Source organism: Indicator indicator, chromosome 19 (genome assembly GCF_027791375.1).
Source record: "Indicator indicator isolate 239-I01 chromosome 19, UM_Iind_1.1, whole genome shotgun sequence".
In the NCBI taxonomy this organism is placed as follows: domain Eukaryota; kingdom Metazoa; phylum Chordata; class Aves; order Piciformes; family Indicatoridae; genus Indicator; species Indicator indicator.
In genome coordinates, this window is record NC_072028.1 from 10,143,579 (window position 1) to 10,168,009 (window position 24,431).

The window sequence follows — 24,431 nt, forward strand, 5'->3', positions numbered from 1 at the left end:
CTTTTACCTCCCCAGCCTCACAGTTTCTCACCCCCATCCAGATGGTACTCACAGGCTGATGGCTGGGCTCCAGCCTGGGGGCAGAAATGTCTATTTGGATTGGAGAATTTGAAGTAGCAGCTTCCTTCTCATCACTGCTGTGGCCCAAAACGCTTCTGAGTCTGTCAGAAATCACAGCAATCTGTGCTGGCACATCTGCAGGAACAGAATGGGAGAACCAGGACAGAAGGCAGGGAAGAGTTACACCTCCACATGGCAGGAAGAACAACAAATAGACACTGAATAGATTAATTCACCAGAGCCCAAAGTAGGTTATGAAAAGCTTTACTGAGCAAAAAATGTTAGTTGGGACACAGTGATCACAGACTCACAGAACAATAGTTTAGGTTGGAAAAGACCTTTAAGATCATCAAGGCAAATCATTCCCTAACTCTAGCAAGTCTCGTGCTAAACTGTGTCCCTCAGCACCACATCTCTTATCTTTCAAATGCCTCCAGGGATGGGGACTCAGCCATCTCCCTGGCCTGTTCCAGTGTTTGAGAACCCTTTCAGTCAAGAATTTTCTTCTAATGTCCTGCCTAAACCTCCCCTGGGGCAATTTGAGCCATTTCCTCTTGTCCTGTCACTTGGTCCTTGGGAGAAGAGACCAATGTCCACCTGACTCCAAACTCCTTTCAGGGAATTGTAGAGAGCCACACGGTCTCTACAATAACCCTGAGCCTCCTTTTCTCCAGGTCTCTCAGCTGCTCCTCACAAGACTGGTTCTCCAAACCTTTCACTGGCTTCATTGCCCTAATCATCATCTCCATCTTAGCAGCCAGCAGTACTTTTTCCCCAGTGCTATTACCAATACACACCAGGAATAGTTTTTCACACCAGAAAGGAAAAAGGTTCAAAAGGGGCCGAAACCACTGGGCAAGCCCCAGAACAGTGCTGCCCCTCTGGCACACATCAGTGTGGTACCAACTGACCATCACAAAGATGCAGATCTGAAGTTCTGAGCTCAAGCAGGGGAAAGGAGAGACCTTACTGTGGCCTTTCAGTACTCAAAGGGGCTGGTAAGAAAATGGGGACAGCCTTTTTAGCAGGGCCTGCTATGACAGGACAAGGGTGATGGTTTAAACTAGAAGAGGAGAGATCCAGACTAGGCAGAAAGAGGAATTTATTGACACTGAGGGAGATGAGACCCTGCCCCAGTTTGCCCAGAGAGGAGGGAGATGGCCCATCTCTGGAACCATCCTGGGTCAGGTTGTCTGGGGCTCTGAGCAACCTGCTCCAGTTCCAGTTGTCCCTGCTGACTGCAGGGAGGTTGGCTGGATGAGCTTTAAAGGTCCTGTCCCACCCAAAGCAGTCTGTGATTCTGATTTCACAGGAGAAGCAGTACATGTGTTTCCAAACTATTTAATACTGTCAGATGAAGGAGCAAAGATGAGAAGTCCCTTCCAGCAGCTCTTCCCTTGTGAATGATTGTTTCTGTCCCTTGGCCACTCTGACATGCAGCCACTTTTGTAGTCACTTCAAAGATTGGATTAGGGAGCAGACACCAGTTAGCAATAACCAGTCTGTGATGGTGTGAAATACATCAGCTGTTAAAATGCTTAGATATTCATAGCTGGAAGGGCTATATAGATCTGAAAGATGACCATCCTCAGGTGCCAGTGGCAAGTAACTCCTGCTGCTGCCTTGGCCAGCATTAGCCACATTTATTAACACAGCTTTTGCAACAAGCAATTAGGGGTAGCTCTAACTTGCCTTCCTGCATACCTTTGTGTTTAGCCTGGTCCACAACCAGTGTTCTCAGCTCAGCCAGTTCAGCCTCCAGCTGCTCAATAGGCTCTTTGGAATGGTCAGCCTCTGATTTTGATTCATCTGGATATGAGAGAGAGAAACACAGCACCTCATCCTCACCCCGTGTGTTACATCAGCATTTGGCAGCCTCTGCACAGGTTTGCTCCAGAAGCAGCATTTCCTTTTCTAAAAGGCACAGCAGAGCCCCAAAACATCAACCTGCCCCAGGTGCAGCTCTGCTTTTGTGTTCCAGTGTGCCGTTCGATTAATCATTTACGAGCTTACACCCAGCTGCAGAAAGGATTCAGCTTTTAAAGACAAAAAGGAAAGGAATTCTCCTTCCAGAGCTGCCTTCCAACTTGCTTCAGCTCTCTGCCCCTCACAGAAACATTTGCTGTCCTCAGAAGACTGGAACCAGCCTCAAAATACAGACACAGACAGGATGCTACAGCATCAGCTCCTCAAGCCAAAGCCGTGCCACATCCCCAGACGTTCCCTGTTACTCTTCTTGGTTTAAAGAAGAAATAAAAGGAAATTCTTGTTGCCACTACAAAGAGTGTCACCAGCCACCAGCTGCCACAGCATGGCCCCAGCCACCACCTGTGCAGCTGGCTGAGCAGGAGAGAGTCTCCCACACAGCCAGAAATAACCCAGCCAGGAACAGGAGTAAATAATTAATTCAAATTAATATTTGTTACAAAGAGGCTGTAAAGCAGAGAGGTGTTGGGAGCCTGCTGAGTCACCTCCTGTGCTCAGGGAGCACCAGCAGGGCAGGCCTGGAGCTGACAACAGCCAGTCCTGCCCCAAATCCTGCCTCTGTGCAAGGGCTCCGGGAGGGATCTGGGCGCAAGGGGTGGGATTGGAGTGCAGGGGGTGGCAGAGGACATAGATCAGAATGCAGGGGATGGGATCAAGATGCAGATCAGAATGCTGGGGGATGGCAGGGACACAGCTCAGTTCAATCAGGATGCAGGGGACAAGATTAGGATGCAGGGGATGGCAGGGGATGCAGATCAGGATGCAAGAGATGGGATCAGAATGCAGATCAGGGTGTAGGAGATGGCAGGGGATGGGATCAGGACACAGGGGACACAGATCAGGATAGAGGGGACAGGATTGGGAGGTAGGGGATGGGATTAGGATGTAGGGGATGCAGATCAGGGTGCAGGGGACACAGCTCAGGCCATGCCACTAGAGGTCACTGGCAATTCAAAGGCTCCTGCAAAGCCCTGATTGCCCACAGGGATTGTGCCCATCCCGGCAAGCCCCAGGGATCCCTCATCCCTGCCGTTGCCAGGACAACCTCTGCAGGCAGGCTCTGCACATCTGCGCTCCCAGGACTGCTTTGTCATGGCTCTGAGCTGCAGCATGGCCAGGAAGCTTCAGCACGGCCAGAGAGCTTCCAACACCCCAAAAGCACTCCCAGCAGGAGCCAGTCACAGATCCAGCTTTGGACATTCATCCCCACCACACTCTGGGAGTGATCCCTGCTCATAGTTTGACCTTTACGTTCCACACAAACCTGCAGTGAGGGTGCTGCCTGTTTTAATGCTGAAAGAGAGAGCAAAGCTCATTCATACCAGTTAAACCAACACAGCAGTGATGTGGCTGCAGTGATGGGACCTGAAATTAGTGGGGCCCTCCTACCCAAACAACTGTAAACTGCACTGCAACCCCTTCAGGGCTGCCACCTTCCCCAGCCCCTCCTGTCCTCCAGACCCCAGTAATGCACTCTTACAGGAGGGTGACATTACAGTAGGGCTGAGCACAGCCAGCTCACACCCAGGGCTGGTTGTGAAGCATTCAAGCTGCAAAGGCTGATTGGCTGGGATGTGTTTGAGGTGATGTCAGTCAGCCAGACTGAGATGATGTCAATCTGCCAGCTCAGGCATCCTGCAGCCTCAGCACCATGCTCTGCACCAACCAAGGGTAGAAATCCTGCCTGAGCAGGAGAAAATCACTGTATGAGGAATTAGGTGGTGTCTCAGTAAGAGAATAACATGCAGGTATGTGTGGACAGGTTAAAGACCTCATCAGCCCTAACTTCTGGAAAGTTTCCCCTTCAGGGGTGAAGCAATGGAAGTATTAATTTGCCTTCAAGCTGATCCATAAGTAGATGTGGTTTTTACCTTGTGTTTTCTCTTTCAGAGCATGGCAGGCTTGTGTGTACGTGGAGTACAAGTTTGAGGGGATTTTATCAGCTCTAGGAGAAGAAAGCAAAAGACAGACATTCATTATACCACACAGCCTCATTATGGTAAACAGAAGCACAAACAGCAGCTCTGCTATGAAATGTCATTACAGCAGCTCTGGAGCACAGAGAGCATCTCAAGCATTTTGTTAATTATCATATGACACAAAGGCCAGAAAATTATACCCAAGGCTTCCAGAGCCAGTATTATAGGTGTGTAACAAACATTAGAATCACAGAATCATGGAATCATTTGGGTTGGAAGAGACCTTTAAGATCATGGAGTGCAAGCATTAGCCCAGAGCTACCAGGTCAGCACTACACCATATGCCTCAGCACCACATCTCCCTGGCTTTGAAAACCCTCCAGGGATGGGGACTCCACCACTGCCCTGGACAGCCTGGGCCAGGCTTTGACAGCCCTCAAGAGGAAGAAATTGTTCCTCATGTCCAACCTAAGTCTCCCCTGGGGCAACTTGAAGCCATTTCCTCTACAGGAACCCAATACTGACTGTGTTATTAATGCATTAATACCCATTTCATGTACAGTACATGTCTAAGGTCACAAGTTGTGTGACATGCAGTGTTCACACACCTAAAACACCAAGGTGATGGACACCAGTCTGACCTTCAGAAGTCCTTGCTGGGCAGGGACTCAGCACAAAACCATATCCAACACTAAAAACATATCACACATTCAGCTGCTTCTCTTCCAACTTCCCTGATGAAGAGTGATCCAATCTGTTTTAGCCAGACTGAAATGACAAGGTAGGACCCAATCCCTCACTTGCAGAGAGAGGTGCCAACATTTTTCCTTCATGACAGGTTACAGTGGAATTACTGCATTTAAAATCAAGCTGCAATGCAGACAAGCTTTTTTAAACAGGTATGCAGGACAAGCCTGAGTTCTGAGAGGGGCTAGATGATCCCTAGAGGTCCCTTTCAACCTCCACCAGGCTGGGATTTTGTGAAGAAGAAAGTCCAGAAGCTTGTACAGAAAATACCACTGGAATGTCTCAATACCTCTTCAAAGCCTCTATAAAAGCCATGTGAGTGTCTGGGGATTGTGGAAGCTGCAAGAGAAGAAGGAGGAAGTCAGGAGCAAACCCACAGCTCATGGGAGGGTCACAAAAACAAAGCCAAGAGCAAATACTAACCACACGGGGCCGGAGCAAAGCAGGAAGAAACCAAGAAGTATAATAAGGTCGCCTGAAAATACTGCAAGAGAAAAGAAATAAAGCAAATTACCAACAGTGCTGAAGCTCCCAAGAGCCATTCCCTTACCTCAGGAATTCATTTGGCTCCTGCAACAACAGGAATAGCCACAAATTGAGTTCAGATGAGATAAACAGTCATTCATTTCTTTAATTTAGCTTTTTACTTAGCAGGAGAGCTGTGGACTTCGCTTGCAGCGTGCACACTGCTCCAAGAACCTCTGTTTAGGTGCCACCTGAGGATGTGGGGAACACAGGAAGAACTTCCCCAAGCTTCTTTTACTCACATCCTCCATTTTCCTTGTTTTGTTATTTTGCTTTGGACTTGGCTAGCAGTAGTAGTAGAGCTAAAAGCAAGAAGAGTTGAGAAGTACCTGGCTTCTATCACAGAGGTTGGGATCTTCCTCGTGTTCTCAAAGATCTGAAGGGCTTTCTCAACGTCACGAAGGGCCTGGCCCTGGGGCTGGCTCATACAAGTAACAAGAGAAAAATGTGTTGGGGAATGAAGGATGGTGATAACCTTCCCTGCTTGGTCTCTAGGGGTTGGGAGCAGCTGCCTGTGCTGTGAAGGGAGATGATGAGCACTACCTGACATGCAGAATCAAACTATGGGATGGAGGAACCAGGTCTGGTACTGGTAACCACTGGTAACAACTTCATTGGGTCAGCCCAAAGGTCCAGGAAGGTCTATCCCTCCTACACCAACTCCACCAGGCACTCCTACTCAACATCACACTGTTTATTCAATCTTCTCCCAAGAGGACAATATCTTTTCTGTCATAGAACCATTTTGGTTGGGAAAGACATTTAAGATCATTGAGTCCAACCATTACCTAACTCTGCAAAGCCTGATGCTACACCATGTCCATCAGCACCACATCTCTGTGTCTTTCAAACACCTCCAGAGATGGGGATTCTACCACCTTCCTGAGGAGACTGTTACAGGGTTTGAGAACCCTTTCAGTGAAGAAATGTCTTCTAATATCCAAGTGCTAAGTCTAGTTTTCATGAAATCTGGGGAGAACCTGCATATTTATAGCTCCTAAACCCTCTGTTTTAATGCTGGAGATCTGTCAGCATGCTCAAACATGGTAGGAATGGCAGAGAGGGGGGTGACCTAAGCTCTTTTCACCTAGAAAAAGGGCAGGACTGATGAGAAGATGGTTAATCAGACCAGCAGTACCTGCACAGATTCGTCTGTGGAGGACAAGTCTTCATAGAGCCCCATGTCTTCTATTGCAACCTGTGTGAGGCAACAGAGACGCACATCGTCACCACACAGCTCGTGTCATGGCAGAGGCAGAAAGAACTCTTCAAAGAGACAATTTGCACTAACTTTGAGGTCAGCCAGCCTGGTTTTAGCCAGAGTGATGTACTCCAAGAGAATGGAGCGGTGCTTTGCTGGCACCACCGGTGGGAACATTATATGGACCTGAAACGGGAAAGTCACAACAAGAGCTGCCACTGTGAAAGAAATCCATGGAACACCCTGGTCAAGGCTTACAGTCATTTACCTCAAATATTCACAGGATAGCCAAATCCCAGCATGGTGGGGGTTAAAAGGGACTTTTGGGGATCATCCAGTCCAACCCCACCGCTAAAGCAGTCACCCTCTGCTCAGGATCACAATGTCCAGCTGGGTTTGGAAATCTCTCAGAAAAGGAGACTCCACAACCTCTCTGGGCAGCCTGCTCCAGGGCTCCAGCACCCTCACAGCAAGGAATTTTCTCCTGTTCAGATGGAACCTCCTGGGTTCCAGTTTGTGCCTGTTTCCCCTTGTCCTGTCAATAGACACCACTGGAAAGAGCCTGGCCCCATCCTCTTGCCCCTTGCCCTTTAGCTCTTGCTGAGCATTGAGCAGATCCCCTCTCAGGCTGCTCTTCTCCAGGCTAAACAGCCCTAGGTCCCTCAGCCTTTCCTCCTCACAGAGATGCTCCAGGCCCCTCAGCATCTTGGTAGCCTCTGCTGGACTCCCTCCAGTAGTTCCCTGTCCCTCTTGAACTCTTCTGTCAGTCTCTAGCAAACCATCTCCATCAGCATCTCCTCACCTTCAAGTATGGAGCTGCCTCAAAGGGCACAAGCTCTGACAAGAACTCGAAGAGGAAGACCAGAGCTTTCTTGCTGCTCCCATGGTGACCACCAGCATTCCCAAAGGAAGTCTGTGAAAGAGGAGAAAATGGCAATGCAGCCCTCCAGTGTGGAGAGAATCCCCATCCCACACAAGTCCCAGACATCATAAAGGTATCTGCCTTCTGGTGAATTCTTCAGAGAAAGCCTAGAGAAGCCTCTATGGAAGTTTTCTTTGTGCCTCTGTCTAGTTCCCAGGAATCCTGCCATGCCATGCTAGAGTTCTCATGTGCTGCCATGAGAACACTCAGAGTTAAACAAGGCACACCGACTTTGAAGGGGGCTTACAAGAAAGAGGGAGAGGGACTGTTTGCAAAGGCATGTAGCAACAGGACAAGGCAGAGTGGTTTAAACTAGAGAAGGGTAGGTTTAGATTGGACATTAGGAAGAAATTCTTTACTATGAGGATGGTAGAACACTGGAACAGATTGCCCAGGGAGGTGTTGGAAACCCTATCCCTGGAGACATTCAAAGTCAGGCTTGATGGGGCTGTCCCTGCTTACTGAAGGGGAGGTTGGACTAGATGACCTTTAAAGGTCCCTTCCAATCCAGGGCATTGTATGGTTCTATGAACATTCACCAAAGGACTGAGATTTATGAGGGGACCACCAAACTGCCTGTTTCTACACAGCTTTTTCTGAGCATGAGAAGGAAAACAGGCCAGTCTAAGACTTACAGAACACAACTAGTTTACCTTTTGGTGCATCCTGATACATCAGCAAAGGCTGAGCTCAGATTTGCAAACTCAGAGGAAGGCATCTGCAGGTCTAAGTGACATTTGCATACCTAAAATACCTGGGTGTTTACAGCTAAAAGCTAAGGAGCAATTATCTGTGAGGTCCAACACAGCAATTACAGCTGCATGCAAACATCCAGGAAACAGGAATGCTTCATCTGCAAAGCCCAACAACTTATGCAACAGCACTGGTTATCAAGACACTGAACCACATCCAGGATTATGATTACAACAGGAATTACATGTCTGCATTCCTGACAGATCACTAGAGAAGGCAGCATGGACTTCCAAGATGAAAGAAGGGAACCCTGGAGAAAGCCAAATATATTCTGTGCAGACACAAAGGCTGCAATAAATATTAAATCATCCCTAAAAGTAATACAACCACTCATTACTCTTTTTTTTTTTTAACTCCCCTTTCCCTCTAATTCCTGAGCATCTTGTGTGAAACTAGGCTTTTGCTGGGCAGAACATCCCTTACATGCAGGTTTCTCACAAACTTCAAACAAAGATTCCCAGTCAGGCCTCCTTTGGTCTCACCTTAAACCACTCAGAGTAGGGCATGAAGACAGCAGGGCCCTCCAGAGCAGCCTGACGAGCTATCAGGAAAGCTGTGATCAGGTTCTCCATGTCGTAATTCTCAAAGGCCTTTAGCAGGAGCTGGCTCAGCAGATCTAGCAACAGAAAACCAGAACCTCAAATTTCACTCTTGTAATGGTGCACAGTAAAAGGGGACAAATACCTGTGATAAAGTGTCTGCCACATGAAGAAGGATATGCACTGCAGCTTGGGGAACCCTTGGGACTTGCTTATCTCTTTTCATGCGTTTGAACAGTCAAATAGTCTTGGCTGTCACAGAATCACAGAGTGGTCTGGGGGGGAAGGGACCTTCCAAGGTCATCTAGTCCAACCCCCCTGCAATCAGCAGGGACATCTGCAACTAGGACAGGTTGCTCAGAGCCCCAAACAACCTGACCTGCAACGGTTGCAGGGATGGAGCATCTCCCACCTCTCTGGGCAACCTGGGCCAGGGTTTCACCACCCTCGGTGTCAAAAATGTCTTCCTTCTATCCAGTCTTAATCTCCCCCTTTTAGTTCAAACCATCACCTCTTGTCCTGTCACAACAAGCCCTGCTCAGAAGTCTGTCCCCAGCTTTCTGATCAGCTCACTGAAGTGCTGAAAAGCCACAAGAAGGTCTCCCTGGAGCCTTCTCTTCTGCAGGATGAACAACCAAAAGTTTCTCAGCCTGTCCTCACAGCAGAAGGCTTCCAGCCCTCCCATCATTGCTGTGGCCTCCTCCAGCCCTGCTCCAATAGGTCCATGTCTCTCCTGTGCTGAGGGCTCCAGACTCACTACAGAACTTTCAACCTGCAGTAACTGCAGGGAGTCCAGCAATGAGAAATCAGTGAGAAACTCTAACATACTCAAACAAAAAGAGTCTGGAGCACAGGTCTTGTGAGGAGCAGCTGATGGAACTGGAGTTGTACAGCCAAGAAGGATGAGGGGAGACCTTCTGGCTCCAGGTGTGGATCAGTCTCTTCTCCCAAGGAACAAGCGACAGGACAAGAGGAAATGGAAACAGCCTCATGTTGCCCCAGGGGAGGTTTACTTTGGACATTAGAAGAAACTTCTTGACTGAAAGGGTTTTCTAACCCTGGAACAGGCTCCACAGGGAGCTGGTTGATTCCTCACCCCTGAAGGTGTTTGAAAGACGCAGAGATGTGGTGCTGAGGGACATGGTTTAGCACCAGACTTGTTAGAGTTAGATAATGGTTGGACTTGATCTCAAAAGTCTTTTCCAACTAAAACAATTCTGTGATTCAATGGTTCTGAGGTCTCCTAGCAAATGGGAGAGAGAAGAACTAAACTTCAGTAATCACTACTCCAATTAATAATTAAGGTGATAACCAAGTAACCACTCTCAGCTAAACACAAAGTCTGAGAAGCATCAGGCACAAGGCCTGATGTGGAACATCTGAATGGAAAAGCAGATTTTCTGCTGTTCTTTTCCACACAGGAATCTCAGTCCAGCAGCTGGGCACAACTCTGCTGCTGCTCAGCCAGCACAGTTCCCTCTGACAGCCTAAGGAGCAACAAGGAGACTAGCTTGCAGGCTTGGCAGTCCCCACATACCTTTGAAGAGCTGCTCAGCCTCAGCATGACAGACCAACAGTGTGGAAACACAGGACAGGACATGATGCCAATTCACCTCGTGGGTCTCCAGCACTTGCTGCAGCTGGCAGATTGCCTCCTTCACACTCAGCACCACGAACAGCTGGAAGAGTGACAGCAGCTCATTTTAGCTGTGACATGCAGCCACAGTCAAGGTTAGTATATAGCTAGAAGTACTTTTCCTTCGTTCTTTCTCTTGCCTACAGTTCCTGGCAACTGGGTCAGGTTCTGTGATGGGAACTAACTACTTTTGATTAATCTTGTTTCAGCTATTTCAGCTAATATAAACCCAGAAGTTCCCCTTTGTGGCAGCAGGCAGACATACTCTGCGGTACAGGGTTGTCAGCAGCCAGCAGGTTCTTGTGAAGCTCCACTCCTTCTGCATGCGGATGGCATCAGGCACTGCAGCCAGAGAAAGAAGAGTTTACTCATCAGATTTTAAAACACATCCAAAATGCAGAAGTTAACCACAGAAGATCTCCCTTTGGCAGCCAGACACAGTAAAAGCTGCCCAGTGAAATCTTTTCTAGCTGGAAGCCAGCGATGCCCTGGCTCTCCCACACAACAGGCAAACAGCTCAGAGTGACTTAACCAGAGATTTTGGAACCTAAAGGTATTTATTCCTTAAAACATTAAGCTGAACAATCACCAATCACAGAGTAAATCCCTTCAGTCCTGCCTTTTTATCTACCAAAAGAAAGGCCACGTCATGTGCCTAAAGCCAGACACACAGAGGGGCCAGATCACTTTACCCCAAGCTTTCCCTACAGCACCACCTTTCCCACACAGTTTCTCCCTTAGCCAGAGCTGATCCCAGCAGCCAGAACTCTCCAGTGTCATAGAATCACAGAATCATTAAGGTCTAATCATTAACCCAGCACCGCCAGGTCACCATTAAACAATGTGCCTCAGCACCACATCTCCATGGCTTTGAAACCCCTCCAGGGACAGGGACTCCACCACTGTCCTGGGCAGGCTGGTCCAGACCTTGACAACCCTCAAAAGGAAGAAATTGTTCCTCATCTCCAACCTAAACCTCCCCTGGTGCAACTTGAGTCCATTTCCTCACATCCTATCACTTGTTCCTTGGAAGAAGAGACTAACCTCCACCTGACTCCAACCCCCTTTCAGGGAGTTGTAGAGAGCCAGAAGGTCTCCCCTCAGCCTCCTTTTCTCCAGGCTGAACAACTCCAGTTCCCTCAGCTGCTCCTCACAAGACTTGTGCTCTAGACCCTTCACCAGCTTCACTGCCTTTCTCTGGACATAGTCCAGCATCAAAATGTCCTTCTTGGATTGAGGGGTCCAAAACTGAAGCCAGGATTCAAGGTGTGGCCTCACCAGTGCCAAGCAGATGTTAGTCCAACTGTCTGTTCGGCAGCCATTGGCTGAAGCTGTGTTTGAAGGTACTGACTGATCACCTGAGGTTTTCTCCTGAACCACAACTCTCTACATGATTTTTCTTTGTCTCATTTGTCACTCTGCTCACACAGCCCCTGGCAAAGAGCTGGGAGCTGGGCAACTCTGCTCTGCCTCAGGGTTTTCCAGGCTGGATGCCATCCAGTGAGGCCTGAGTGAGATGGATGGAGCTTTGGACAGGCAACAACACACCTTAGAGACACTTCTCCTCCCCTGTTCCTACCTTTCAGCAATGGGTTGTAGGTAAGAACCTCAGTCAGGGTGTGTCTGAAAAACTGCTGCAAGGAATCCGGATGCACAGCGCTTTGGTAAACAGAGACCCTGAACATGTTCAACCTGCAAACAGCAAGGAGACAAATGATGCACAGCAAAGGTCAAACTGGTTAGAGACTCATTTTCCTTCTTTCTTATCAAATTGCCAGAGCTATCCTTTTTAAAATGTATTTTTGAATATCTATCGGTCACTCAGAGAGCAGATGTACAAAGGTGAGTCTAACAGACACCTGTGCACAGGACAGGTCTGAAGGGTGACATAGAACCATGGAATGTTTTGTGTTGCAGGGACCTTTAAAGGTCAGCTAGTCCTACCCCCCTGCAGTCAGCAGGGACATCTGCAACTAGAGCAGGTTGCTCAGAGTCCCAAATAACCTGACCTGCAATGGTTCAGGGATGAGGTATCTCCCACCTCTCTGGACAATCTTGACCAGTGTCTCACCACCCTCAGTGTAAAGATTTTCTTCCTTCTATCCAGACTCTTATTTCAAACCATCACCCCTTGTCCTGTCACAACAGGCCCCTGCTAAAAAGTCTGTCTCCTTCTTTCTTACCAACAGCTTTACATACTGAAGGTCCATAGCAGTTATATAAACAGGTCTGGAAGCAAGATTTGGGAGATGAAGGCATGTCCTGGATGTTTCTGCTCAAAAGCAGAACGAGAAATTTGACAGGGAGAACTCACTGCAGGCCAAGAGGGTGCTCCAAGGTTGGTTCCAGCCCTGCCAGAATGTCTTTTCCAATCCAACACTCAGATTTCTGAGCATTTTCACTTGCACATGGACTATCTTTAGGATTCCCTAATAGGTAGCACTGGAGGGGTGGGCATTCCCCCTATTCCAGTAACAAGAGTATCCATGATATTACTCAGAGGAACTGTTTCTCACCAGAACTTCATAGCTTGCAACGTGGAAACATCTTCTTGCTTCTCCTTACCAACAGCATCAAGCACCCCTGTGCCCCAGAATGAAGACAAAAAAAGCACAATGAGAAATGGAAGCAGCTGTGACACTCAACCCCATGGGCAAGAACTGACAGGAAACAGAAATTTCATAGAATCGTAAAGGTTGGAAAAATCTTTGAGACTGAGTCCAACCATGAACCCAGCACTGCCAGATCACTACTAAACCATGTGCCTCAGCACCACATCTCCATGGCTTTGAAACCCCTCCAGGGATCCCCACTGCCCTGGGCAGCCTGGGCTGGGCTTTGATAACCTTCTCAAGGGGAAGAAATTGTTCCTCATGTCCAACCTAAACCTCCCCTCAGGCAACTTAAGGCTATTTCTTCACTTGTTCCCTGGGAGAAGAGACCAACCTCCACCTGGCTCCAACCTCCTTTTCCAGGCAGTTGTAGAGAGCCTTTTCTCCAGGCTGCACAACCCCAGTTCCCTCAGCTGCTCCTCACAAGACTTGTTCTGCAGACCATTCACCAGCTTTGTTGCCCTTCTTTGAACCCACTCCAGCACCTCACTGTCCTTCTTGGGGTGAGGGATCCAAAACTGAAGCCAGCAGTCACGGTGTGGCCTCACCATTGCTGAGTACAAGGAGACAATCGCAGCCTTGGTCCTACTGGCCACACTATCGCTGATTCAGGCCAGGATTCTCTTGGCCTTCTTGGCCACCTGGACACACACATCAGCCTGCTGTTGACCAGCACCCCAGGTCATTTTCCACCATGCAGTTTCTAGTCACTCTGCCCCAAGCCTGGAATGTTTATGGGGTTGTTGTAACCATGCCAGACGCAGTAACAGTTAATTATGAGAGGGCAGCACATGGGTGGCCCTTTCCCTCATGTGCCTTGCTGAGGCAGTGCACAGCATGGAACTCTCTCCTCCCCTGCTGAGGAATACTTCAAGGTTAAGCAGAGAAGAGAGAAAAGGAGATCAAGTCCACTCATCCTCGGGCACCAGAGTTCAACAGAGCACGGTCAGCGCTCCTGTGCTGTGCTCAGCCTGTCCTTCTCCTCTGCTGAAGGTCTTCCTCAGCAGTGAATTATTTCACGTGAGGAATCCTAATGTTCTCCCAAGCAGCTGATTAAATCCCTCAAAGGTGACCCAAAAGTGCACACTAATAAAAATGCCTTGTAATAAAAACTCATTTAACACAGTTTTCAGACACACAGACCACAGCAGCAGGGGCTGAGCAGAGTGAAGGTCAAATGAAGAGCAGGTTGGCAGAGTCCTGTCTGACTGCCAACAGCCACCTTCTCCTCCTCCAAAATCCCCCTCCTCCTATTTATTTTTTCACTGTTAAAGGGCCATCTGAGAGGGCACCCATCATATTAAATCCTAAATCCCTTCTCTCACTGCTTTCCATTTTCAGAAGCCCTGTGTAAGGATCTATCTGCAGACAACAATCCCTGATGTGAAGTAAAGGATCAGGCTGGCAGTGCCCACAAGGAGAGACATGAGAGGGAGAAACCCTGGCACCATGTCCAGGTTCTTGGTTACCTTACAGCAGTGGAGAAGCAGTAATAGTGAGTACCTCGTGACACATGCCAGCAAGAGACCTGGCACAGCCCTTGGCACTCAGAGACAGGAGGGTTATAAAACAGGCTGCCCAGGCAGATTAGAGAAATGCACTAGTGTAGGGCACATGAGGAGGAGGTGCCAGAGAGCATGAGGAGGAACTGTGAGTCTGGGAAGGTGATAGTGAGCATAAAGTTACATGTGAGAGCAGATCCTGAGTGAGCAATGAGGACCTTTTAGTGAGTATGAAGAGGTGCAAGCAAGCATGAGGAGGAGGTGTGAGGGAGTGTCAGCTGTTAGCCAGAGTGAGGAAGTATAAGTGAGTGTGAAGAGCTGTTAGGATATTAGGAACAACTTCTTTACTGAAAGAGTGGTCAGGCATTGGAACAGGCTGATCAGGAAGGTGGTAGAGTCACCATCCCTGAAGGTGTTCAAAAATGTGTAGACATGGTACTGAGAGACGTGATTTAGCGGGCATGGTGGTGTTAGGCTGATGGTTGGACTCTTAGAGGTCTTTTCCAAATGAAACAATTCTATAATTCTGTGAGGGGAAAGGGAGCATGAGGAGGTGAAGGCAAGCCTGAGGAGATGTAAATGAGTGTGAAGAGTTGTGTGAGCTGAGCAAGCATCAAGAGCTGTGAGCAAGAGAGGAGGCATAAATAAGCAAGCAAGAGCAGGAGCTGTAAAATGTGAGCTGATAGTCAGTGAGGAAGTGTAAACGAGTGTGAAGAGGAGCTGTGAGTGTGAGCTGTTAGTGAGAGTAAGGAGGTGTAAACAACTGTGAAAATCTCAGTGAGGAGGTGTAAACGAGTGTGAAGAGGAGCTGTGAGTGTGAGCTGTTAGTGAGAGTAAGGAGGTGTAAACAACTGTGAAAATCTCAGTGAGGAGGTGTAAACGAGTGTGAAGAGGAGCTGTGAGTGTGAGCTGTTAGTGAGAGTAAGGAGGTGTAAACAACTGTGAAAATCTCAGTGAGGAGGTGTAAACGAGTGTGAAGAGCTGTTAGTGAGCCTGGGGAGGAGATGTAAGTGAGGGTGAGGAGCTGTTAGTGAATGTGAGGAGGTGCTAGTGAGCATGAGGAGGTGTCAGCAAGTGCTTCCCCTGCTGTACAGCAGATACAGCAATTTACCATGAAGATCACTTGTGACACGACAAAAATAGCCCTCCTGTGTGCTTAGTCTTTCTGCATCAGGATTTGTGATGCAAATCAGGGGCTGCTACACTTGAGCTCACAGCAAGAGCAGGACTTGCCCGGGCCAAGAAGAGCATGTGGGGATACCTCTCGAAAACTGGCCTTTTAAAAGGTGAACATTAGATGTCTTTGCTCAGCATTAAAGAGAAAAATAAGTTTCACAAACCATTAGTCTGCAAATCCAAACCATGAGCCAGCAAAACAGTTTATTTACACCATAACTTTGTGAATTCAAAGTTTAGTTTATTAAGCAGAAGAAATCCTGGCCTAACTTCTCTGCTACAACTGCTTCCAAAGAAATCCACTGACGGATCAACCTGCTGTTACAGCTGGGAACAGAACAATGAGCTGGGCATGAAAGGCAAGAGATGATCTGCAGAGTTAGGAGGCACTTCATAATAGGGAAAGGGAAAGCAAAAGCACAGGAAATCAGTATTTGTACAGAAGGAAAAGCACCCCAGGCAAAGGATTCCTGCTGAGAGATGTAGTGGTGAATAAGGAACATAAGTTGGACAAACAGCAGTGACTGCCCAAAGCCAGGAATCACAAAAGCACTTACATGTCAACATCCTCTGCAGCACAGCGTGGCAGATCTGTTAAAAAAAGAACAAATTTAGATCATTCAGAGTTTGAAAGAGCTTCAGTTATATGCAGGAAAAGTAAATTGACTCAAAGAAAGAGTTTTGTCCCCCTTAACGCTGAACTGTTACCTCAGGCTGTGCTGTAGAGCAGATACAATAGAGAGGAGGGTGAGGATTTCCCATGCTCAGTAGCATCCTGTGCCTCACATTCAAATGGAGAAAAGAGCAATCGAGGTGAAACCAAGAAGCTTAAAGTCTTCGACACCTCACCCTGGAGAAACTCTCCTTAGAACAGCCTTTGTTCTGGTCTCACCATTCCTTCCTCACCACTCCAACACCCAGACCCTTCCTTTGTTGCTGATTTATTCACACCCAGCAATGCACAGACGTGTATAATGAAAACACTTCTTTAAACAACCCTTTGTCAATCGGTTCCTTTTGTCCTTACAGAGGGGATCTGCTTGGATTCCAACCTCCTCCCCAGGTCCCAATTCTGCTGAAAGCCATTCTGGAGAAACACGATTGCCAAGTCTGCAAATAAAGGAGGAATTCATGTTTCAGAATCTCCATTTCTCTTTCCTCTCCCCATAGGCTGAGTCTCTGAAAAACTTCATTCACTACATACAGGAATCATTTATTTTCCTGGAGTAAAATTACTCCTAGGCAAAAGGGCCAAGATCAATGGATGGTGAGGTCTTACACTGTGGTTAGCACCTCAGAACTCACATGGGATATACCTGACCTGCACTGCTCCAAACTCCTTCAATCACATTGTGAAGGGATTTTTTTTCTCAACAAAATTTCAAAACAATTACTATAAAACGACAGGAGATAGAACTGCTAAATGATTCTGGTCCAAAATCTCTCAGACACTTTGCAGGAGTGTCACACAGCATAATATCATCTCTGGCCTCACAGACCTCACAAACATGCTTTCTTGTGATGCTGTAACGAAAAGGAACAGAGAATTTCAATATTTCCCTCCCTGAAATGAGGTAAGAAAACTCAGTAAGGCCTCTGTCCTTACACTTCCAAACCTTTGGCTCATATAGCCCTCACTGCAGGGACTGTGGACTCACATCCAGCCCTGCTCCACCAGTGCCTTGCCTGAGAGAAGGTGCCTGGCAAGCTCCACATCCCCGGTGAGCTCCACATCCTCTGCACACTCGCAGAGCCCCCGGAGGCTGCTGCACAGCCACTCCACCACAGCAGGGACGGCAGAGCTGCTGAGAACAAACCAAACACACCCAATTCAATCCCTCCTGCTCTCTCTGAGGTTTGGGTTTTCCCACCACCATCCTCTTGGACTCAGCAAAGAGCCATCTGTGCTGAGCTCCACCCTCTACATGGCATTCAATTTCTTTACTTTGAACCAGCAAGAGCTTTACTTGCTTTGTAAACAGATTTCACAAACACACCCAAAGGAAAAAAAAAAAATCACATCTGCAGTTGTGTGCTCACGTATCTCACAGAACCAGAGAACTGTTTTGGCTGGAAATGATCTTTAAGACCATTAACCTAGTAACCAACCATCAACTTCAACACTAGACATCAGGAAGAAATTCTTCCCCATGAGGGTGAAGAAGCACTGGAATCAGGGTGTCCAGAGAAGCTGTGGAGACTCCAGCCTCATATGTGTTCAAAACCAGGTTTATGGGGCCTTGAGCAACCTGGTCTAATAGCAGGTGTCCCTGCAGGGGAGTTGTAATGATCTTTAAGGTCCTTTTCCACCCAAACCATTCCAAGATTCCATGATTGAACTGTGCTAATTAACCTGGAGTAACCTCCCAAACCAGGGTAACTCCTTAACTCCTGTTAATCTGATCACTTGCCAGCACCTGACTGTATTCTTAGTCCAGAATACTCATGAGACTAATCCCTGATTTACATCTTGATAGGCTTTAAAGGATTAAATACATCTGCAAACCTCAAAACCTCTGCTCACCTCTCCAGCAGCTCTCCCAGGCCAAGGATGTTGCCCCTGTGCAGGTGCCACACAGCTTCCAGCACTGGAGGGTCCTAAATAGACACCAAAATTAACCACCAGTCTGCATTTCACAGTTAACATTTGAGTGACATAAAGTATACTTAAACACTAAACCTAAATTCCCTTTCTTCAAACTCCCCACAACTTATTCAAACCTTAAAACAACAGCAGAGGAAATCCCAGATGAGGAAAGATGACATTTGATTCCCCCCTCCTGCCCCTACAAATTTCATAGTTTAGGGCTGTGAGATGCATCATCACATTAAATATTCATGGTAAAGTAATCAATACATCCATCTGTGTCCTGCTGCAGTAATGCTGATGCTGCATGTTCAAAAATATCCCAGAAAACAGGAAACACCACCAAGTTTCAATCCGTGTTAATTCAGATCCAGAAGTAGAACAGAGAATTACCACTTGGGTTATTATCTGTTCATTAGTCTCTGTGAAGTGAGTTTACTGCTCTCAAACCCATTTCCAAATTAGAGATGATACCAAAGGACACTGGAACCATGTGGGCAGAGAGGACACAGAGGGAAAACCAACCCCTGCTCTTCAGTGCCAGGCTCGCCACCTGCAAATGAGGCACAAGGCATCACTTCCATGTGGATGAAACTCCTGCTCTTGGTGCCTCCCTGCAACATGCTCCCAAATCCCACCTGAAACAGCATGTCCTGGACATGCTGATCAATATCTAAACAGTAGGTGGCCAGAGAATGGGGCCAGACTCTTCTGGCAAGGGGCAGCAGGCACAAACTGGAACCAGGAGGTTAAATCTGAACAGAAGGAGACAAGCCTTTGCTGTGAGGGTGCCAGAGACACAGAGGAGGCAGCCTAGAGAGGTTGTGGAGTCTCCTTTTCTGGAGATTCCAAACCTGCCTGGACATTGTGACCCTGGACAACCTGCAGTGGGTGACTCTGCTTTAGCAGGGAGGTTGGACTAAATGATCTTCAGAGCTCCCTTCCAATCCCCACCATGCTGGGATTCAGTGAGAAAAGGTACAGCAGCAGCTTCTGCTTGTTCCAGCCTCTACCCAGAACCACTCCTTGTGAAGGAAGAGGCATTTGGGGGTCTATGGCACACAAACCATTCAGGAGAAAACCCCAGCAGCTTTTCACAGCCACCAGCAGCTGCTGAGTAGCATGACCCCAGACTCGCCCACACACTTTGTCCTCAACAATCCAATTCTTTGCTGTGACAATCTCAGTTACACAGCAGCATTTGATCTCCATGTCTACCTGAGAACAAGGAGATCTTGATCAGCCCACAAAACACATGAGATTCTATTTTCAGCCTAAGATCAGATACTTGAGACCAGAGTATGCCTCTTATCCTGGCAGATCAGCCTCCTCCTTCTTTCCCACCAGAGCAGCAAGCAACCAGAACTGTCCCCACATCTAAAAAAGTCCTTAACCCCACTTAGAGCATCACTTATCTCAAGATAAGAAACCACCCAAGTGAAACCAAGACAACACATCTGTGAAGCACCACAACCTGCTACCTGCTATCACGTTTCTCTTGGACCATTTTCTGCCTGAACTCACTTGGGTTTATCACCATTCCCAGGTAAATGGAGCAGAAAATTAGAACAGCAAAGACAGCCTGAATATTGGGGGTGAAGCACATAAAGGACTTTCGGAACTGTGCCATTCCTGAGCTAGCTGGAGCCTCAGCACTGCCTGGTCAATTAATCTGGATTGCTTAGCACAGGGAGCAAAGATATTGATGGAGACTTATCAGAGTGCTTCACTGATAACAACAAAGCAGAGAAGCTAAAGAGGGAAAAAAACGATCCCCCCCACACTTCTACTAAGGTGTGGGGCAACCTCAGATGAGTTTAACCCTGTTAGCATGCTGTAATTCCACACACTCTACTGCCATTTCCCTCCTGGCTGGTTCTGAGTGAGGAGCAGCCATGCTGAAGAGGAACAGAAAGAGTTAAACCATCTTCTGTGGAAAGTTCAGACATTCTCCTAGTGCTACTTACCTAGCCCCCCAAACACCAGTCCCTGACCACCATGATGCTGTCAGCTCTTTTGTGGCAGCTTCCTACAAGTGGCTGTGACATTTTAATCATTCACTTGCTCCCAAACAACACGACACGACACAAAACAAAACACAACAAAACAAGGAAGCTCCCAGAGAAGTTGTTTTTAAATAAACCAAACCCCACCATTTATAGTTCACTTCATGCTTTGGAAAGGGTTAGAAGGCCCTCAGGCCTTTTCAGGAGGAGTTAATGATTCAAGAAAACCATGACCAGTGACGAGACTGCTCTAGGTCACCCAACACCCACTGAGGGAAACAGAATAGACATCACAGTCCTTCACTAGCCCATTTAACAGTTATACTCATCCTTCATGGGAGGCTGCCACATCCCACAGATGAAGTCTAACTGGTCTGTAACACAGCAGCATTTCTCCATGGGCTCTTACCTTCATTCTCCACAGCTCCTGACAGAAGTGGGAGCGACAGAACAAATTGTTTGCCAGCAAATCCTTGATGGTTTGAAGCAAGCACAACAACTTCCTCTGGAATCACCCCAGAAAGGAAGCAGAAATTATTTCCCTTGTAAATAACACATTCTGAGAATAACAATTGGTTGCTTTTCCCTGTTTGCTGCTTTTTAAAGGCTGGAATGGTGGAGAGCATTCATGGGGAAAGCCCAAACCTCTCCTCTAAGGTTGAACTAGAGGCAGCCAGGCTGAGCGGTGACAGCAACAACTTTTTGGCCAGCACCACACCAAGCCACACCATAGAGACTACCAATACAGGTAGAATCATGGATTAAAGAGATGAAATTACACCAGAAGCTACAGCACAGGATCTGCTTAGAGAGACCTGTATAAGGCTGAATATCAGCCACAGACATCAAATTTCATTTCCAAGCTGTCAAAACCAGCCACCTTCCTGCTCAGGAGCACACAGCACTCCTGCAAGTGTGTGGGGCACATAAATGAGTAATTGGTCATTTGGGTCTTAGGTGCATGGGTGGCTTTATCAGAACAGATAAACCAGGTTTAAAGTCAAACCTAACAACACTGTTTTCTTGATAAACTGAATGTAAACCTCTTCTCTTACCCTCTGGTCAGAGCTCAGCAGAGGGCCTTGAGAATGGCTCACAGAAGCCTGGCAGATCCGCTCAATGTTGGTAGTGGCAGTTTTGGCTGCCAGGACGGCTGGGGGGACACCCAGCCTCGAGGCTTGCTCCTGCAGAACAGAGGCTGGGGAAAACAAACAAACAAAAGAAATAAAACAAAACCAAACCAAACCAAAACACAAAAAAAAAAAGAAAGCAGAAAGATGACAGGCAGAAAAAAAGTTTGAACATATGATTATGAAGACAGAAGTCCCAAGTCTGAAACTTCTTCAAACACAGATGTTATTTGTTCAAATCATTTTAATCCCCATGTATCATCCATTTACAGTCCATAAATCAGGGGCAAAACAGCCAGGGCCAGAGGTTGGATATCCTCCCTAAGCAGCTCCTTAGGAGTATTTCAGTCTTGTGGGGCCCACAGTAACACTTGCAAATCAAAATATTTAACCAGACCTTGCCATAGGTGTTGACGCCAGACGAGAAATGGAACACCAGAGCAATTGAAAGAAAGTAAAACTGGGATTGCATTTAAGAGGCAGAAGTTCAGAACATGAAGAAAAGCTCTTTCCCACGTCTGTTTCCAACAGATTCTCTTTCACTCACCTATAAATGAATCTGATGGTGCATCCCCAGCTGGCTTGACTGAACCTTCCACCTAGAAGCCAAACAAAATCAGAAGTCTTGGATGTCTATCACACCCATTTACAAACCTCTTCTCTCTCAGCACACTCAGCAGCCCTGGCATTCCTGAGGGCTGGAGCAGCTGAAGTACAATGAACTACAAGTTCCCACATGGTTGAGGTAAACCAGAGATTTCAGGGCACCTTACAAGATGGAATATCTCAAAATGTTGGATCCTTTTAGAGTTAAATCCCCTTTGTTTCTTTTTATAAAGACAGATCTTTTGCACAGAAAGAAACATCCTTGTGGCTGAACTGCAAGAAGTACTTGAAATCAAAAGCTTTCTCTAGTTTGTGAGAAGGTAGAACATGACCAAGTCAGAATGCTGGCTGAGGGGAATGACAGAGGTTCTCATAAAGACAGTCACATAGGTCAGAAATGGCTGGTAATTTGGAGAAAACTCAATAGTCTCTCCTGATTTTTTTTTCCCTGTATTCACAAGAAGGCAGTTCTGACCCCCCCAAAAGGTCATAAACCACGCTTAACCATTTTCAGTCTGTAACAATAAAACACAGAGGGATAAAGGGGAGGAAATAACCTTATTTCTGCAACACAGACCTCTCAACTTCAGCTTACTCCTGCAGTGCTGGTTTGTCTTTCTGTATGTCATGAAGACTTGCCCCTGGGACTTTCATTCTGCAGTTGCCCTGGTCAAACCCACTTCAGCTGGCATGTCCTGCAATCTCCAGTCTGACCATTAAACCCCAAAGTGCCCACTCCTACCTCGAGGAGGAGGTCATTCAGATTCTGATGGTGATCCAAAAGGCGCAGAACTGCTTCCCGGACCTCTGCTTCGCTCCCAAATGTGATTTTTCGTTTCCTGGCTCTCCCTGCTGAGAAGTTAGGATTGCTTTTAGAACCCATAGCTTGACTGACAGCCTTCCAAGACCACCTCCTTGTCACTGACAGGACAGACCCTTGCTAGCCAGCAGCATGGCAGGAGCAGTGCGGGATGTTTCTGTAGAGTTTGTTCTGGGCAGTTCTGCAGATAAAGCTTCACGGCCTTCAGCGTGAGCAGCACAGCACAGCCAAAGGCCTGTCTGGCACTGTCAGGCATCAGCTTCCAAAGGCTCTGATGCTCCTACCCCAGGACAGGAGCCATGGCAGGGCCACAGGAAAGCCTTTGGAAGACGATTCCTATAGGAGCCACAGCAGGGCCACAGAAAGGCCACCATGTTTTTGGAGAGGACTCCTGAGGGAAGCAGGAGCTGAGGCGAGGGGCTGCCAGACCCCAGAGCCCCGCAAAGGCAGGAGGCGGGGGGTGTATGCGGGCGGAAACATTCCTTCCTCCCTTCCCCTCTCCCTGTCCCTGCAGATACTGCCAGGCCAGTAGCTCGGTCAGAGGAAACCCGCTGCCGCTCTCAGCCCGGACCTACCAAGCAAATCCCGCCATGTCCTCCCGCCCGTGCCCGCCATCATCCGCCAAACCAACCCGCCCGCCCTGCGCCGCCATTGGTGGCCGCTGGGAGAGGCTGCCCCGGACCATTGGCTGGAAGCTCAGAGTGGTTCCGCCCATCCGCCCGCCATGTTGGTAGTGGCGGAGGCGGTGCCTGCCATCTTGAGGAGGGCGGGGGGCGTGGAGAAGGTGACTGCAGCTGCAGTCTCCGGGGACATCTGCAAGTACCGCAAGGTGCTCAGAGCACCAAGCGATCTGATCTAGAATGGTTATAGGGATGGCCTCACAGCAGAGGCTTCCAGCCTCTGGCTCTACTCCAACAGGTCCGTGTCTCTCCTGTGCTGAGGGCTCCAGAGCTGGCCCCAGCACTGCAGGTGGGGTCTCAGCAGAGCAGAGGGGCAGAATGCCCTCCCTCCCTCGGCTGCCCACGCTACTGGGAACAGCCCAGGACATGGTTGGGTCTGGGTTATGAGCACACATTGCCAGCTCAAGTACAGCTTTTCACCCACCAGCACCCCCAAGTTCTTCACAGGGCTGCTCTCCAGCCGTTCATGCCCCAGCCTGGACTGATGCTGGGGACTGCCCTGATCCAGGTGCAGGACCTTTCACTTGGCCTTGTTGAGCCTCATAATGTTCACATGGTCCCATTTCTCCAGCCTGTCCAGGTGCCCATGTATGGATCCTGTCCCTCAGGAGTGTCGCCCACACCACTCAGCTTGCTGTTTCCTGTAAGCGTGCTGATGGTGCACTTGATCCCACGTTCCATGTCATTGATGAAGGTATTAGACACACTGGTTCCAATGTGAACCCCTGAAGGACACCACAAGTGTGTCTCCATCTGGACATCAAGCCATTGACATGGTCACAAGGCTTTCCCTTGGCAGGTCCTGAAGAGAAGCCACCTGGCTCCTGGGGGCCCAGCACATCAGCAACAGGGTGAAGCAGGGCCCTGGTAGCCCCACATCCCTCAGGGTGAAGGTGTTGCATGCCCTTTAGACCCCCAGGAAGGGGACAAGCGAAGGCTGGAACTCCCAAAGGGAGAAGTTACCAGCTGGGCATTGCTGGGGGCAATACAAGATTCATGAGGAGCAGCATGGAATTCCCACAGG

The 24,431-nt window shown here is 48.2% G+C and overlaps 1 protein-coding gene across 1 annotated transcript in view; it reads right to left on the bottom strand.

The window, feature by feature from the left end:
- FANCA (FA complementation group A) overlaps positions 1–23,342 on the bottom strand; it is a 42,320-nt gene extending 18,978 nt beyond the window's left edge. The window contains exons 1-23 of the mRNA XM_054389643.1: positions 23,303–23,342; positions 22,650–22,759; positions 21,849–21,900; positions 21,227–21,369; positions 20,581–20,676; positions 18,103–18,176; positions 17,265–17,380; positions 16,606–16,688; positions 16,136–16,169; positions 12,805–12,871; positions 11,868–11,980; positions 10,554–10,630; positions 10,190–10,331; positions 8,596–8,729; positions 7,241–7,351; positions 6,529–6,624; positions 6,376–6,435; positions 5,567–5,655; positions 5,136–5,196; positions 5,002–5,051; positions 3,918–3,991; positions 1,765–1,869; positions 53–195 (exon numbers count right to left, since the gene is read on the bottom strand). Of these exons, the coding sequence (XP_054245618.1) occupies positions 53–195; positions 1,765–1,869; positions 3,918–3,991; positions 5,002–5,051; positions 5,136–5,196; positions 5,567–5,655; positions 6,376–6,435; positions 6,529–6,624; positions 7,241–7,351; positions 8,596–8,729; positions 10,190–10,331; positions 10,554–10,630; positions 11,868–11,980; positions 12,805–12,871; positions 16,136–16,169; positions 16,606–16,688; positions 17,265–17,380; positions 18,103–18,176; positions 20,581–20,676; positions 21,227–21,369; positions 21,849–21,900; positions 22,650–22,759; positions 23,303–23,342 (2,070 nt within the window). The remainder of the gene's footprint in view (positions 1–52; positions 196–1,764; positions 1,870–3,917; positions 3,992–5,001; positions 5,052–5,135; positions 5,197–5,566; positions 5,656–6,375; positions 6,436–6,528; positions 6,625–7,240; positions 7,352–8,595; positions 8,730–10,189; positions 10,332–10,553; positions 10,631–11,867; positions 11,981–12,804; positions 12,872–16,135; positions 16,170–16,605; positions 16,689–17,264; positions 17,381–18,102; positions 18,177–20,580; positions 20,677–21,226; positions 21,370–21,848; positions 21,901–22,649; positions 22,760–23,302) is intronic.
- Positions 23,343–24,431: the final 1,089 nt, after the last annotated feature.